Source organism: Gracilinanus agilis, chromosome 5, assembly GCF_016433145.1.
Source record: "Gracilinanus agilis isolate LMUSP501 chromosome 5, AgileGrace, whole genome shotgun sequence".
Classification (NCBI taxonomy): Eukaryota; Metazoa; Chordata; class Mammalia; order Didelphimorphia; family Didelphidae; genus Gracilinanus; species Gracilinanus agilis.
The window spans coordinates 172,141,195-172,156,237 of NC_058134.1; the positions used below are offsets into that span (position 1 = coordinate 172,141,195).

The 15,043-nt window shown below is 36.9% G+C and overlaps 1 protein-coding gene across 1 annotated transcript in view; it reads right to left on the reverse strand.

Annotated features, from left to right (window-relative positions):
- Nucleotides 1-4,777: 4,777 nt before the first annotated feature.
- SEC61A2 (SEC61 translocon subunit alpha 2) overlaps nt 4,778-15,043 on the reverse strand; it is a 37,026-nt gene continuing 26,760 nt past the window's right edge. The window contains exons 7-12 of the mRNA XM_044679669.1: nt 13,082-13,235; nt 11,879-12,039; nt 11,033-11,230; nt 8,478-8,669; nt 8,250-8,326; nt 4,778-5,962 (exon numbers count right to left, since the gene is read on the reverse strand). Of these exons, the coding sequence (XP_044535604.1) occupies nt 5,776-5,962; nt 8,250-8,326; nt 8,478-8,669; nt 11,033-11,230; nt 11,879-12,039; nt 13,082-13,235 (969 nt within the window). The 3' untranslated portion in view covers nt 4,778-5,775. The remainder of the gene's footprint in view (nt 5,963-8,249; nt 8,327-8,477; nt 8,670-11,032; nt 11,231-11,878; nt 12,040-13,081; nt 13,236-15,043) is intronic.

The window sequence follows — 15,043 nt, forward strand, 5'->3', positions numbered from 1 at the left end:
TTTTTTTTTATCCTGGGACTCCATTCTAGGAGCATAGGGCCACAACCAGTAGGCAATGGGTCGCTCAGGGTCGCCCAGCTGGGAAGTGTCTGAGCCCGGACTTGAACCTAGGACCTTTCGTCTCTAGGCCTGGCTCTCAATCCACTGAGCCACCCAGCTGCCCCTCATATATATTTACATGTGTATATATATATATACACATATATATGTATGTATGTATGTATACTATTTTTCCTTACCTGTTAATAGACAGATGGACAACATAAAAAAGAGAGAATTCAGTTAGGAGAAAGGAGTAATGAAAGAACAATTGATTTAGCAATTGAAAGGCCAGGAATTAAGGATATCTTAAAGAGACAAGAGGATTAAAATGTTTATTTCAAAATAAAATTGTTCGTTTGTAATTATTTACATTGAAAGCCAAACTGTATAGATTGAAGAAATTATAATAAAATTGTCAATAACTGTGCAGATTGAAGATAACTCTTCATAGTAGTATAAAGGGAGGATTGGAAGGAGGAGTTTAGAGATGCAGAGACCCCTTAGGAAATTGTAGCAACAGTCCAACTTGGGTGGTACTTACAGCCTTCCTAGGATGGGGCCACATGCACTACACACTTTTAAGTTTAATTCGCATTACTGACATTTTCCTCATCACTTCCTTAAGTCCAATCAACAAAACAATAAATCAACTTCTGATTTGTATCCTTTGCCGATTTCTGAGGTGTAAATGCTCACACTGAAAATTTAACAATCAGCTCTCACAAGCTGGTATGAGCTGATTCCAGCACACCCCTGAGTAGATGCCACACACAGTGGCAGAGGTGAAAAAAGACCCCTTCAAAGGGGCAGCTAGGAGGCAGCAAATAGGAGTACCAGTCCTGGAGTCCAGAGGACCTGGCTTCAAATAGGGCCTTGGACACTTCTAGCTGTGCCACCTGGGGCAGACACTTGAGTCCAGTTGCCTATCCCTTGTTTTACTAATTAATTTGTTTGTTTGTTTGTTCATTTATTCCTTCATTTATTTGTTTGTTTGTTTGTTTTTTAAACCCTTACCTTCCCTCTTGGAATACTATGTATTGGCTCCAAGGCATAAGAGTGGTAAGGGTAGGCAATGGGGGTCAAGTGACTTGCCCAGGGTCACACAGCTGGGAAGTGCCTGAGGCCAGATTTGAACCCAGGACCTCCCATCTCTAGGCCTGGATCTGAATCCACTGAGCTACCTAGATGCCCCCCTATCCCTTGTTTTAGAGTTGTTGCTAAAACAGAAAATTAGGGTTTCTTTTTTTGTTGTTGTTAAAGATCTTGTTAGGCTGATTAGGCAGATACTTGAGCTAGATGTACCATTGGTAACTGCTTTGATGTGACAGGAAAGGTGTGAGGGAAAAATCAAAGATGACTCCAAGGTTTTGAATATAGTTAAATTTGGTGAGTGACGGGGCCACTGCAAGAAATACCTTTTTTGTTCCTGCTTTGCCTTGGCCTTCTATTTGCATGACAAAACTCAAAGCAATTTGGGAAGGGATTGTTAAGGCAGTGGGTCCCAAACTTTTTTGTCCTACCGCCCCCTTTCCAGAAAAAATATTACTTAGCCCCCTGGGAATTATTTTTTTTAATTTTAATAGCAATTAATAGGAAAGATAAATGCATCTGTGGCCATCACTGCTCCCCTGGATCGCTATAGTACCCACCAGGGGGCAGTAGCGCCCACTTTGGGAATCACTGGCTTAAGGGAAGGCAGCTCCAGAAATGTTTGAGAGCCATATGGTTTGGCAATTAAAAAAGGATCATCGTTAAAAAGAACTTTCTAATCCTAAATGAGATAGGTTTGCATAGAGATGGGGTTCAAAAATATTTCTTAGTTGTTTTCCTTCACGTTTTCTTAGAACAACCTGGCTTCTGTTTTTCTTCCATTTCTTCTGATCTGGAATAGCCTTCCCTCCCAGTTTCCTCTCCTTTTAAAGCTCAGTGAGTCTTAACACCTCTGATTCTTTCCCTAACTACACTCTGGATATCTAAACTCCTATAGCTTGTATTTTATACTTGTAATGAAACCTCAGATTCACTCTCCCAGACAAAGCTTGCTACATTCACCATGGCGGTTCACATCTTGTCTTGTGTCTATAATTAGCATTGATCCTACCAAATTCACTTCCAGATACAAACTTAGCCAGCTAGATCAATCTGCCACTTGGCGGCTGCCTTCCCTTGGAGATGATCCACAATTTATCCTGTATCTATTTTGTTGGTACCTAATTGTTTGCAAGTTTTCCCTCCTATCAGATTGTGGGTTCCTTGAGGGCAAGGACTTTTTTTCCACCCCCTTCATATCCTTGGCACTTAGCACATAACAAGAGCCTAATCGATGGTTGTTGACAACACTGGGCTGCCACTCAGCACATTCCTCCCAAGCTTCCTTCCAGCAAATCCCAACATGGGCTCCAGCTGCCAGATTTCTGGTGGTTTACTCCTCGGAACTTCTGAAGATCACAAGGTCTCTTTCACCCTCACCTTCACCAGGAAAGAACACACAACAGAGACAGAGCAACAGCAGGGCCACAATCCCTGCCACACTCCAGTAGCCCCTTTGGAGGGAATGAAGGCCTTGGGCTTCTCTGCCCATCAAGGGCTCTCAGCAGTTCTTGCCTCTTCATTGGAACATATCCAAACAGGAATAATCAGTATCTTTCCAGCTGACCTGACTAGTACATTTTTGTTATTATATTCTCTTTCCTTTGATTCTGCTTTTAATGTCCTCTACCATGGCTCTCTTCTTAGGCTGATAAGATTTCCACAGAGGTAAACCACTTTTTATGTGCAATAAGTTAAAATAGTAACGTCACATCTAATACTACTACAGGGCACACGTACATTCCCATCCTCCACTCCCCAGCCAATTGTTTTATTCCAATAAGGCACATGGCACTTTTTTAGTGGTACTCATGAGGTCCTACTCATCTCCACAAATTAGGATCACTTGGTGTTAAGTTCATTTTATTACCCATATGATATATATTGGTATATAATCAACAAACATTTATTCAGCACATTATGCGCCAAGCACAGGGGGATAAGACAAGACAAAAATGAAACAATCCCTGCTCTCAAGGGGCTTACATTCTATTGGGGAAACAATTTATACAAAATTAAAAGTTAATACATAATATATTCAAATACAAAATAACATGGGGGAAAGGACTGCAGAAGAGAGGGCGATGTGAGCAGGCAAGGTCCCATGGAGGCAGTGGTGCCTAAGCTTAGAAAGAGCCTAAGGATTGAGAGACACAGGGGAGGAAGGAATGATTTAGGGAATAGTCTTTGCAAAGGCACAGAGACAACAGAGGGACTGTCGTAAAAGGAACAGCAAATATATTAGGGAAGTAATGTCTACTAAATCTGGAGAACATAGGCTAGATAGGTTTTGATGGTTTTTAAAGGACAAATGCAAGAATTTGTATTTGATCTTAGACAATAGAGCCAGCAGGGCTTCTTAAGCAAAGGAATGACATCTGATTCATGAAAATAGATCACTATCCCTCTTCTGCACTGTCTTAGTTATAAAACTGAGGGATTCGTACGCAGAGGGACAGACACAGAGTCACAGAGACTGTCAAACACTCACTTATTCAGATCAACGAGTTTCTAGGCTGATTAAATCTTTGGACAATTTATGTCTTTGCCCAGAAAGCTTAAAACCTGTTCTTCAGCAGAATCTTCTTAGGCAAACATTCAGCTCCCATTTCATATTTTCTTATCTAAGAATCATTGTTTCAGTTGCTGAAAATGATTAAAGCACCACCTATGCCCCTAAGTCTTTTGTTTTCCTGCCCAGGGTAACCAGTAGAATTTCTTCCCAAGTTTCTTCTGATGATAGTATATACAAATTTGTTCTACAGTAGTAGCAGTGTCCTCAGGCATGCCAACTCAGAGGAGGTGGTCACATCCTGAAAGCAGGTCTGAGAAAGGCAGGCTGCCTTTTGAATATATGTCAGGATGGCATAATAATTTTGTTCCTCCCACTATCAAAATTGACTCCTCGACTCCTACAGTATCTAGCAGTCTTGTCTGCTCGAGCTCAGGCAGGATTCCTTCTCTCTATCCCAACTTTAATTTAAACCTTGAGATGCTTACTCTGCTCAAGAATCCTAGATAGACCTGTTCATAGATACATTTGACATTCCTAATTATAATTTTACTGATTTCAGGGTGCTGGGAAAAATCTTAATGCAGTCATATTATTTATAGTTTTAGTCATGAAGTCCGTGAAAAGAAGTTTCACTAGAACAAATTGCTTTTTGTTCTCAAAATTAGCTTTAATATGATAAAAAAGGTTGCTCACTCTGTTATGGCTGACTAAATACAAGAGACCACTGTAAATAGTAACATGGTTCCTATCTTGCATTCTTTGTAAGTTGGAAACAAAATGGGGCTCTGAAAAACAAGCAAACGTGATTTTGGGGAAAAAAAGAGTTTAATCTTAAAATCTTAGAACTTTCTTTCAAATCAAGATAAATATTCTTAAAGTTCTTACTAAGGGCATGCACTGCTCATTAATCAGAAATAGCAACTACTATTTTTGTGGCACAATTTTCCTTCACCTTTCATATTTTCATCACAGAAACTTGAACTTCCTTTAAGTTTAATTACCTTCTTTTCAGCATTTCAAAATTAAAATGCTGAGTATGATCTTGGTTTTTGCCTACGTTAGCCTTTCAACAGAAACATGATCCTACATGTTATTTCAGAAAAAATTAACACAAGAGAACTTTGTATTTTCTTTAGAAAAAAAGAGACAGATTTATTAAATAAAGGTTTATTGTCTAATGTTTACATTTACGTTGCTGCTATAAAGCGCAACAACATACATAAATTCTTAGCATGAATTACTCATTTTCCACCTTTTTCCTCCCTCCCCACCCTGAGCTTCAAACACTGTTATCTTTCCTTTGGGAGCTTTAAACAAACAAGAAAAATTAGGACGTCACATCTGGAGAGTATTCTCAAGTGACTGAATGAAATAAGAAGGCATGGCCAACACAGCAAGACAGTGCACACTATCATTGAAAAGAGGAGGAAGAATCACAAACGGGAGGGGTATATACTAAGAGGGAACAGTTGGCTCAGTGGCTGAAAATGACAGGAATATGTTTGTGGCTTATTTTTTTCTACTTTTCAGCGCTGAGAAGTGGCTGAATTGATAGGAACCAAAAGCCAAAATGAGATACACCATGCCAATGTGGAGAGGGGTTATGTGGGTGGGGAAGAAAATGGGAGAAGAAGGGAAGTGAGGTGGATACTGTGAGTTAAAAAAGTATAAAAAGTAATTCATCTAAATATATAGATTAGATATAAATGTATTCAGGAACTCATTAAATAAGCTCAAAAGTACTGGAAAGTGGCAATCTGAACTGCATTTATTTGAAAACACAAGTCGGGGATATTCTTGAGTGTCGTATGCAAAAGTGTCTACCAATATCAAACGGATACGTTTCACCATAGTGGTTCAAAACAGCAAGGTAGATACACTGGTTTCCAGCATTACAAGGAACACTCGATAGATAAGATAGCTATATTTTGAACAAATAATGTAAACTTTAGTTTTAAGGCAGCTGGTACTAATGCTGCTCACAGGCATAGCTCATCACCCATTAAAGAAATGGGACAGTTAGCACTTTAAAACAAGATGGGAGGGAGGGGGAAACCACAGCATTATCTGACCAAAATGATGTGTCAAAATATTTTCCCTTTCACACGAATGATGAAATAGTTGAACATTTAGAAAAACAGAGCACCAACTCCTCCAACTTCAGCTTGCTCCTTAACAAATATTTCAAAATACTGATAAATAATTGTGACCGCTAGCAGAATTCCAGTGCCAGAACCGATAGCTCCCAGGAAGTCAGCTAACACTGAGAGGGCACCAATGCACAATCCACCAAAAGCAGCTGCTGTGGGGATATACCTGGGAGGGAGTGGGGGGGGGGGGTGAGAGAGAGAGAGAGAGAGAGAGAGAGAGAGAGGGAGAGAGAGAGAGAGAAAGAGAGAGAGAGAAGTCTTTCGTCAATCAGCAAGAAGGAAAATTAAAAGCTGCATTAGCTAGAATTTCTTATATGCCAGAGTATATCATTACATTTCTACTAAAGAAACAGAAATGAAAATCAACTTCTAACAAAAAAGCTGCAAAATGTTTAGGTAGCAATCAGATATTTCTGAGACTGTCAAAATTCATTGCAATAAAGCAAAAACTTTGACCTCAAAATGTTAAGAAATCTAGAGGTCAGTCAAGAGCTAATGTAGCTGTTATGAGAAATTAGCAACTGGGGACAGCTGGGTAGCTCAGTGGATTAAGAGCCAGGCCTGGAGACAGGAGGTTCTAGGTTCAAATTTGACCTCAGACACTTCCCAGCTGTGTGACCCTGGGCAAGTCACTTGACCCCCATTGCCTACTCTTACTGCTCTTCTGCCTTGGAACCAATACTCAGTATTGACTCCAAGATGGAAGATAAGGATTTTAAAAAAAAAGAAAGAAAGAAAAGAGAAATTAGCGACTCATTTTGGCATAGTCTATGGAAGAACAAGGGATTATTCTGATCCCTTTGCACAGTTACACTAGCTCACTCTTGTGGTGGTTAAAGTAAATTTCAAAATGTTTCCTTAATTTCATAGACTCACATATTACTATTAATAATATGCAGGTTAGAGTTACATGTTTTAGATTATATTAGAAAGTCCTTTCTAGACATCATACTCATTTTTAATGCGAGAATTCTCTTCCTAATTTTACAAATGAGAAAAATTTGGATCAAACACATTTTTTAGAACTAAAAAAAATTTAACAAAGTCCTGGTTAATCTTATTTTGTAGATAAAGAAACTGAACTCCAGGGAAGCTGGATGGCTCAATGGATTGAGTCAGGCCTAGAGATGGGAGGTCTAGGTTCAAATTTGGCCTCAGACACTTCCCAGCTGTGTGACCCTGGGCAAGTTGCTTAACCCTGATAAGTGTTAATTTGGGAAGAAAGTAACCAGAGTGGAGATACAAAGAGAGGGAGGGGATGGAATGAAGGACACCAAGGAGTGCAGGGGAAGCTCTCAGAATCCTGGGGTAGAATTCTGAGGAAATAATGTCCTTCAAGGAGTTGGGTTTGAACTCTGGAGAGGGAAACATCTCCAAAACCCAGCTCTTGTATCCTATATCTACCTTCAACTGGTTCCTGAAAGAAAACAGCCATTTCCAGAACATCTTTGGTCCTCTACTATGATATAACATCGGAAGAAGTCTCAAGGAAGAATTATCAGTGTCTGTGACTGAACTGCTCAATTGCTTTGATGAGCTTTGGCTCAGCAGAGTGACTTGGTCACGCCTGGCATCTATTCTGACTCCACAACTATCTGCATTTTCTCACAAAGACTTTAATCATTGTGGGTTTAGCATAGGTAGTTAGAAAAGATGGGGAATTTGAGACAGAGAGTAAGTCAGTATAGTTTCAGCTTTGCTGAGGGCCGAAGAGACCCTCAACAGGATCAGTTGGGGGGGGGAGCAAGACAGTTTTCATTAAATGTAGGGAAACCTCAGCCCACATACCCTACCTTACCCTTTCCAATTCAACATCTTACATTAAATCTGTTTTCTGATAATAGTTGAGTCAGATTACTGGCCTTGGATAGAAAGATTCCTCATCTTACTCTCTCTATCTAATAAGATCATCATCACCCTAGACTGGGTTCTGCAAAACCCCAGTCACCTGTTTTATTTATCATCTTTACAACCCCCTTGCCTAGCCCTTACCACTCTTCTACCTTAGAACCAATACATAGTATTGATTCTAAGATGGAAGGTGAGGGTTTAGGGAAAAAAAAAAAAGAAAGAAACTGAATTCCAGGTTAAAGAACTTGTCCAAGGTCACAAAGCTTGTTAGAGGCGAAATTGAAAAAGTTTAGGTTTTTTGATTCACAGGCTAGTACTCTGACATATAGTACTTAAATTAATTCAACAAATATTTGTTGAGCACTGAGGCAAACAGGCATCTACAATACACATCTGCAACTGGGAGAAATCCCCTAAGATGTTAAGATTACAGCACATCTGTAGTTTTTGTTCATTTTCAGTTGTTTTATAGGAAACAAAGACAAAAAACAATACTTAAAACATGAATGTAAACAGAGAAAGTATAAAATGTAGGTACTTCAGTCTAACTAGAAAAACAGACAAAGAATCCTGAATGTTTAAGCACCTGTAACTGACCTTACCTATTAAGTTCATGAACCATAGAAGTGTCTCGGTGACCTCGCATCACCATTTGCTGTTCTTTAAGCTGCTTAGCTACCTGCCAACATGGGAAAAATAACAAATCAAGATTCCTAAAGGGTATAGGCAAAAATTAATTTAAAACAAACATCAGAGTAAGTCAGATATTCAAGTAATGTCAGAAAGTTTTAGAAGTTCAAAAAGCTTTAAGGAATCATCCAAATACCCACATCTTTAGCTGAAGAGCCAGACACCTCTATCCATGTCTTAGAGAAAAATGCACAAGATCCCAGCATAAAGATGATGTAAACAACTACATGGACAGGATCTTCAAATATGGCACCCATAGATTCTGGGGGAGAAAGATAATAACAAAGGCCTCCAACTGGGTAGGATCGTGCTGGACCTCCTCCACTGACATCCTAGAGAACAGGAATAAGATAAGAGCAAACAAACAGTCAAGTTGAGATTCTCCTAAGGCTGCTTCAATTTTCTAAAATCTTGGTCAACTCTTTCAAAGCATTTTTATTTGATGATATCACAAAGGCTTAAAATTTCTTTTCATGAAAACCTAGGAAGACTTTTATGAATTAATGTAAAGTGAAGTGGGAAGAAGCAAGAGAACAATTTATACAACAATATCAGAAAATTAATTAACTCTGAAAGACTTAGGAATGCTGATCAACACAATGATCATCCAGAACTCCAGAGGCCTCATGATGAAACACACTATCCACCTCCAGAAAGAGAGCTGATAACCAAGAATGCAGACTGACACATTTTTTTCCCCTTCTTTCTTTTGTTTTTGGACATGGCTGATGTGGGAATTTTGTAATTCATGACCACATATTTTTAATAGGTTTTCTTTTTCTTGTGTTCTCAATGGACGGGGAAAATGAAGGACAAAAGAAAAATTGGAATTGAAAATAAATCTGAATGTTTAAAAATTTCTTTTCATATGCAATACACATAAAACATTCAATAAAACAAGGTTATGAAAATCATTATGTACATTATTACAGTTTCTCATCTAGGTATCTCAAGTTTCTCTTTAAAAAGAGTATCCTCCCAACTATATATACTGAGTGAGCTATTAATAAATGTACTGAATGAGCCATTATAAATCACATATAGTAATATATAACTGGAACATTCAGATACAAAGGAGATAACCCAATATTTGCAGGAACCTGACTGCAGAAAAATAATCAGTGTAACACATCTGTTCTATGTATGGTTTCAGGTGACAAAAAATTTGCCTGCAAAATTTTATGTCCTGTTTTCAAATAGCACATGTTTACTGTGAAAAGATTAAGATGGTGATGAAACTCGTGGAATATATGAAGGGCTTACTGAAGTTCAAAGTCTGTTATTAAAAACTGTTGCTTTACAAGTTTTAACAGGGCAATTTATTATATAGGGTCTATCTCAATTTCTACATACAATACAATTCATCTGATTCCAGAATTCTTTGCTCTTCCCTAAAACTACTAGTGCCAAATATATCCACCCCAAAAAGAGTACTCCTCCTCATGTAAAATAATTATGTAACAACAAGAGTTAGCAAATAAGGGAGGATTTTTTAAAACAAACATTTTACTTCCCTAATACTGTCACTAGAAAAGAATTATAGTCAAGTATATTCTTATACAAGAATAATCCATGAGGTGGCAAGTACTTTGGAAATATATTAGCCCAAGATACATTTAATCAATAGGAGCAATTACATTCTCTATGGTAAAGAAACTAACCTGTTTTCCTCAAATGAGCTGTCTTACCTAGGATACATGAAGTAATACAAATGTACATACACACCGACATTTAAGAGAGGCAACTTTTTTCTTTAAACACTAAATTTCATAGGTTTTAGTTGAAGAAAATAAGTAACCATCAGTAAAAATATATCAGAATGAATCACTAGAGCTAATATTAAGGAGAGCACAGGAATTTAACGTAAAGAATAAACAAAACCAATAGAATTTTATCACATTTCACAGATAACGGTAGTAATAAGATTCATGCTACTCAGTAGCCAGAGAAATGCTGGAATTTTGTATTCTGTTACAGCATTTAGGACATTTAAATTTTTTTACAGTTAAAGAAATATTACCCCCATTACCATCACCACTGCACACAAAGGGATTTAGTTTAAATATCCAGAACAAAATGTCAGAAATAAAAAGGACAAATCTTAGATTTATAATCTACAAGAACACATCAACCCTTTGGTGCTTTGGAAAAATGCAGTGATGAAGAAGCTTCTCAGTTTAATAATAAAGGAGCTAACATATTAAAAAGACTGGATTCTATTTCTAGAAAAATGTCCTCACTACTGTCTGCTGCAGCCATAGCACTAAGGCTGCCTAGTTAATCATACTTTCTTTTCTTCAAAAGAAATGTGAATAACATCCTCCTTCACTGCCATCCTGTCAGAAAGAGTTAAATGAAACTGTAAAAAAGGAGCCATAATCATTTCAAACCATTGCCCATATCTTCTGAATAAGTAATTTTTCATGGGGTCCTTATTATAAAAGATGAGGTTTTAAAGCAGGATTACAAAACAGCTAGTCATTTTTGTTTATTTTACTAGCACAAATGCTCTAAAGAGTTTTTTCTGGTCAGGAATAAAATTGTATCTGCATTACAGTTTTCTTAGAAAAACCTTGATATGGGTTAGTGAATTTGACATTCCTGGCAACATCATTGTGCTTCTTTAAAGAACTGTCAGATTAATTTAAAATCAATGAAATTTTAAGGTACTTAATGTAAACAAATGAATACTTACAGCCCATTGTCCTAATAAATTAACTAAGAAGTTGCCACTAAACCGAACAGACAACATCTGGGATATAACATATAGGTTAGAAACCAAGGCAGACTGAAGAATGATGGGAATGTTGGAGGTATAGAAGAGCTTGATTGGATAGCTACTGTACTGTCCACGATACCGAGCAGACTTGATGGGTAAGTCAACACGAAATCCCTAAAATGAAATTTAAAATAAGACAGGAGTTAAATATGAAATACCAAGAAAAAAAGTTGATAAAACCACATGACAGTAAAATACATCACGGAACATCAGCTATGAAAGCACAATGCTATCATGAACATTTCTATAAAACTTCCTCTAATAGTTTTAATTATTTAAGTTCTTTCATCTACCTTGTGGTTATAAATGTTTCAAGATCAAAACTGTAAGTCTTAAAAAAAGATAATAATCATCTATGTAACTTATTAGATTTGGGAACACTAAAAAGATTCTAAACATTTTTTTGAGTATATTAAAACCCCAAATACCAAATTTCATAATCCAGATAAGAAACTTCATAGTCTAAGGATTGACTTTTTTTGGAACCTGATCTGTGATTTCATTGGTATAGGAGAGTTCTTCAGGAAGAAATTCTTTTTACCAATGCAACACAGAACCTTCTCTGCATTAGAGGGTAATGAGAGTGGCCTAGAGCCCTGAGATGTTAAATGTTTGCCTAGGGTCACAAAGGCACTATGTGACAGAGGTGGGAACTGAACCCAGGTCTTCCTGGCTTCAAGTCTGATTCTACTCACTATACCACACTGACTCTCCTTATTCAGATAAAATAATCAATATTTCACTCAGGGAAGGTATACGTACCTGAAAATATATAACAACAGCAAACACAAAGACTGTAGCAATGAGGTTCATGAGATTGGGCAAATTCTGACGATAGAAAGCCTCCCTCAAAGCACGGACTTTATCTGTTCTGGTAGCCAATAAGTGGAACAGAGCAATCACAGCACCCTCAAACTCAGTACCTGGGGGAATCCAAATGAAAATTAACTACAGACTTATGGTCCAAGATTGCCTCAAAAGGTCAAAATAAATAAGTTTGAATATCCAGTTTTTTAATTTAAAATATGACACAAATTTCTCAATGTTGGTTTTATAAAATAGCCAGTTCTTCAAGGAAACATTTAAATAAAAGTGGCAAACATATCTTTTTAAGTTTAAAATCTGAAATTTTGTCAAGGCCATTTTGGAGACTAGCTCAAAAGGAGAATAAGTCAAAATAATTTCTTAGTTGCTAAATATCTACTGGGGGAAGGGAAAGAAGAGGGTATCTTAGAAAGAAGGAAGCAGCAAAGCAAAATGAATAAAAATGTACTGGTAGTACATTAATAAATGATCACCTTATTTATTTTCTGAATATTCCCCCAAGCAACAAAAAAACCCCAGCATTTCTATTTGATTAAGTAAGGTTAGGGTTGGAATTCAAGTACTAAAGTAGTAAAAACTTGGACTGGCATTTGAAAGGGGTTGAGGGGAAAATGGGAGTGGGTGGGCAGAAGAGGAAAGACAGAAAGAATCTCTGAAATTTTAGCTGCTATTCATAGCCCGTTAAGAGTATAGCAAAAAGTATTAGTGCTCCTTGATAACACAATGAACACAACAATCATTATTTTAAAATATTCAATCCACCACTTTTTTCTATCTCTAAGAATGTTGAAGTTAGTCAACTTCTTAATATATTAAAGATTCTAGCCCAGAAATCCAGACTCCAATAGGAAGAATTTAAGGAAGGTTACCAAACAAATACCCAAACAAAATAAAACAATCTGTTTGCAACCACTGAACTTTCAAGTGAGCAGAGGATAGAATTTTAATCTAAAATTTTTTTTTAATTTAGTATTTATACTCTAGGAGTATTTGCTTCTTGATTTTTTTGAATAGTCAGCATTGTTATTTCATCAGGACATCAAATTAGTACGTCCATAGGTATGTACTGCTATGTTTATGTAATAGTTTACAGCACACATCCAGCAAAACTCGTGCAATTGCAGACCCTGCGCAATGTACCTCTGCCAGTGTTAATGGTAGTAGGGCTAAAGGCCTTCCAGACAATGGTTTCACAGATGTTGGTGGCAATAAAGAGGGAAATACCAGACCCCAAGCCGTAACCCTTCTGTAGCAGCTCATCTAACAGCAGCACAATCAAACCAGCAACAAACAACTGTGGGGAAAGAAATGCAAGTAAGCTGAAGCAAGAATAAAATCAAGAAAGTCAAGAAAAGGGAAGAAAAGATGAATACTATTGACTATTTTCAAAGTATAGGCATGATTAATATTCAAACCTAGTTGTTGAACTATTAACAGGCCCATGTGCATTTTTATCATTGCATTTTGCCTCATCAGAGATCAATTTCCCACTTGAATTTTTTGAACATTAGAGTATCTAGAACATCCAAATAACACTCGGGAGTTTTAACGTACATTTAATTGCACTGAATCTTTGATAATATTAAACTCACATTCTCCTCACATTTATTAACTTCAGTTTATGAGACATTAAAAATGCTTAGGAATTTTTTTTGGGGGGGAGAGGGCAGTTCTCAAAGACATGCAAAAATTTAAAAGCAATTTACTCTTTTAAATTAAGCTCTCAGTCACATGCCCCAAACGTCAAAGCCTAAATAACAGAACTTCTCAGTTCCTCTCTAACATTCTGGTTACCCATTAAAGAGCTAGGAATAACATCTGCTTAATTTCAGATGTCTTAAACCTTGAATTAAAGTCTTCTCCTACAGAGGCCGTCATATGTGATTTCATTTGCTCACTTTCTACTATCCAGCTCCCTTCTGGGTAAGAGATGGGACTACTAAACCATTTAAAGAGAGTTACGTTTAGATACTGTCTTTCTCTTTCAACAAGTCATTTCAATAATCAGTTTCAAAAGACTAGAACAATGAATATAAACAGGGAAAGACCTATGAGAATTTATGTAAGTCCCTTTCTAGTTTAAAAATAAAACAATTTTGGCATTATAATCTTCAGTAATTTTATTGGGAATTTGTTTACTATAAGATTTAAATAAAATGTATTTGTATAACTGTATTCTTCTATTTTCATATCTCCCACAGCATACTGCATGTTGCATTGTGTATCCATCCAATGTATTGAATGTATGTTGAATTGAGAACATATATAGCAAGCTATCTCTTAACTGAGTTTAACTGATTGCTCCTGACTTATTAAAGATAGCCTAGTAGTGGAGTCAGAAATATGAGTTCAATCCTGCCTCTGACAAATACTAGCAGTGTGACTCTAGGAAAGCCACTCAACCTCTCACTGTCCCAGGCATCTCTAAGAAGTTACAATTCAGCATCAATGGAAGGAGCTTCTTCATCAAGAATTCCCTAAACCAATGAAATCACAGGACTCTGACCACCACCTAAATATTTAACATCAAAGTGTGTTTAGCAAGCTCCTATTATAATATCAAGACTGTGCTAATACTCTATTAGAGTTGGGGAGAAAATGGAGAATTACAAGAGAGAAGTTCTTTTTTCTCTAGGAACTTAAAATCACCTTTCAACATGATTCCTTTTCTCAAATTCATTTTATTTATAAGAAGATATTTATCTTCAGATTTTAACTTAAGACTTCCAAATTTTCAAAAGCCCTGTGAAGAAGATAAGGTTGAAGTAAGACAGGCATATTTCCCATTTTGCAGATGAGGAAAAATAGTAAGATCACAAAGTATGCTATCCTTTAAACTATGCTGACTCCTAAGGAACCCATGAAAACTAAGCTTCTGTTCTTCAAATGGGGGGAAAGGAATTAGGCAACTCAAAGCCTGCTCCTAGAACTTTTCTGTATTCATAAAACCATAGAATCTAGGATTTGGAAGGGCCCTTATACCTTTCATCCAATGCAGGAATCTTCTTCTAGGAAGCATCCAACTTCAACTTGAGTACTCTCAATTACAAGAACTTTACTTTTTTCCACAAACCATTTTATTAAATTTCTTTCTTATTCAAA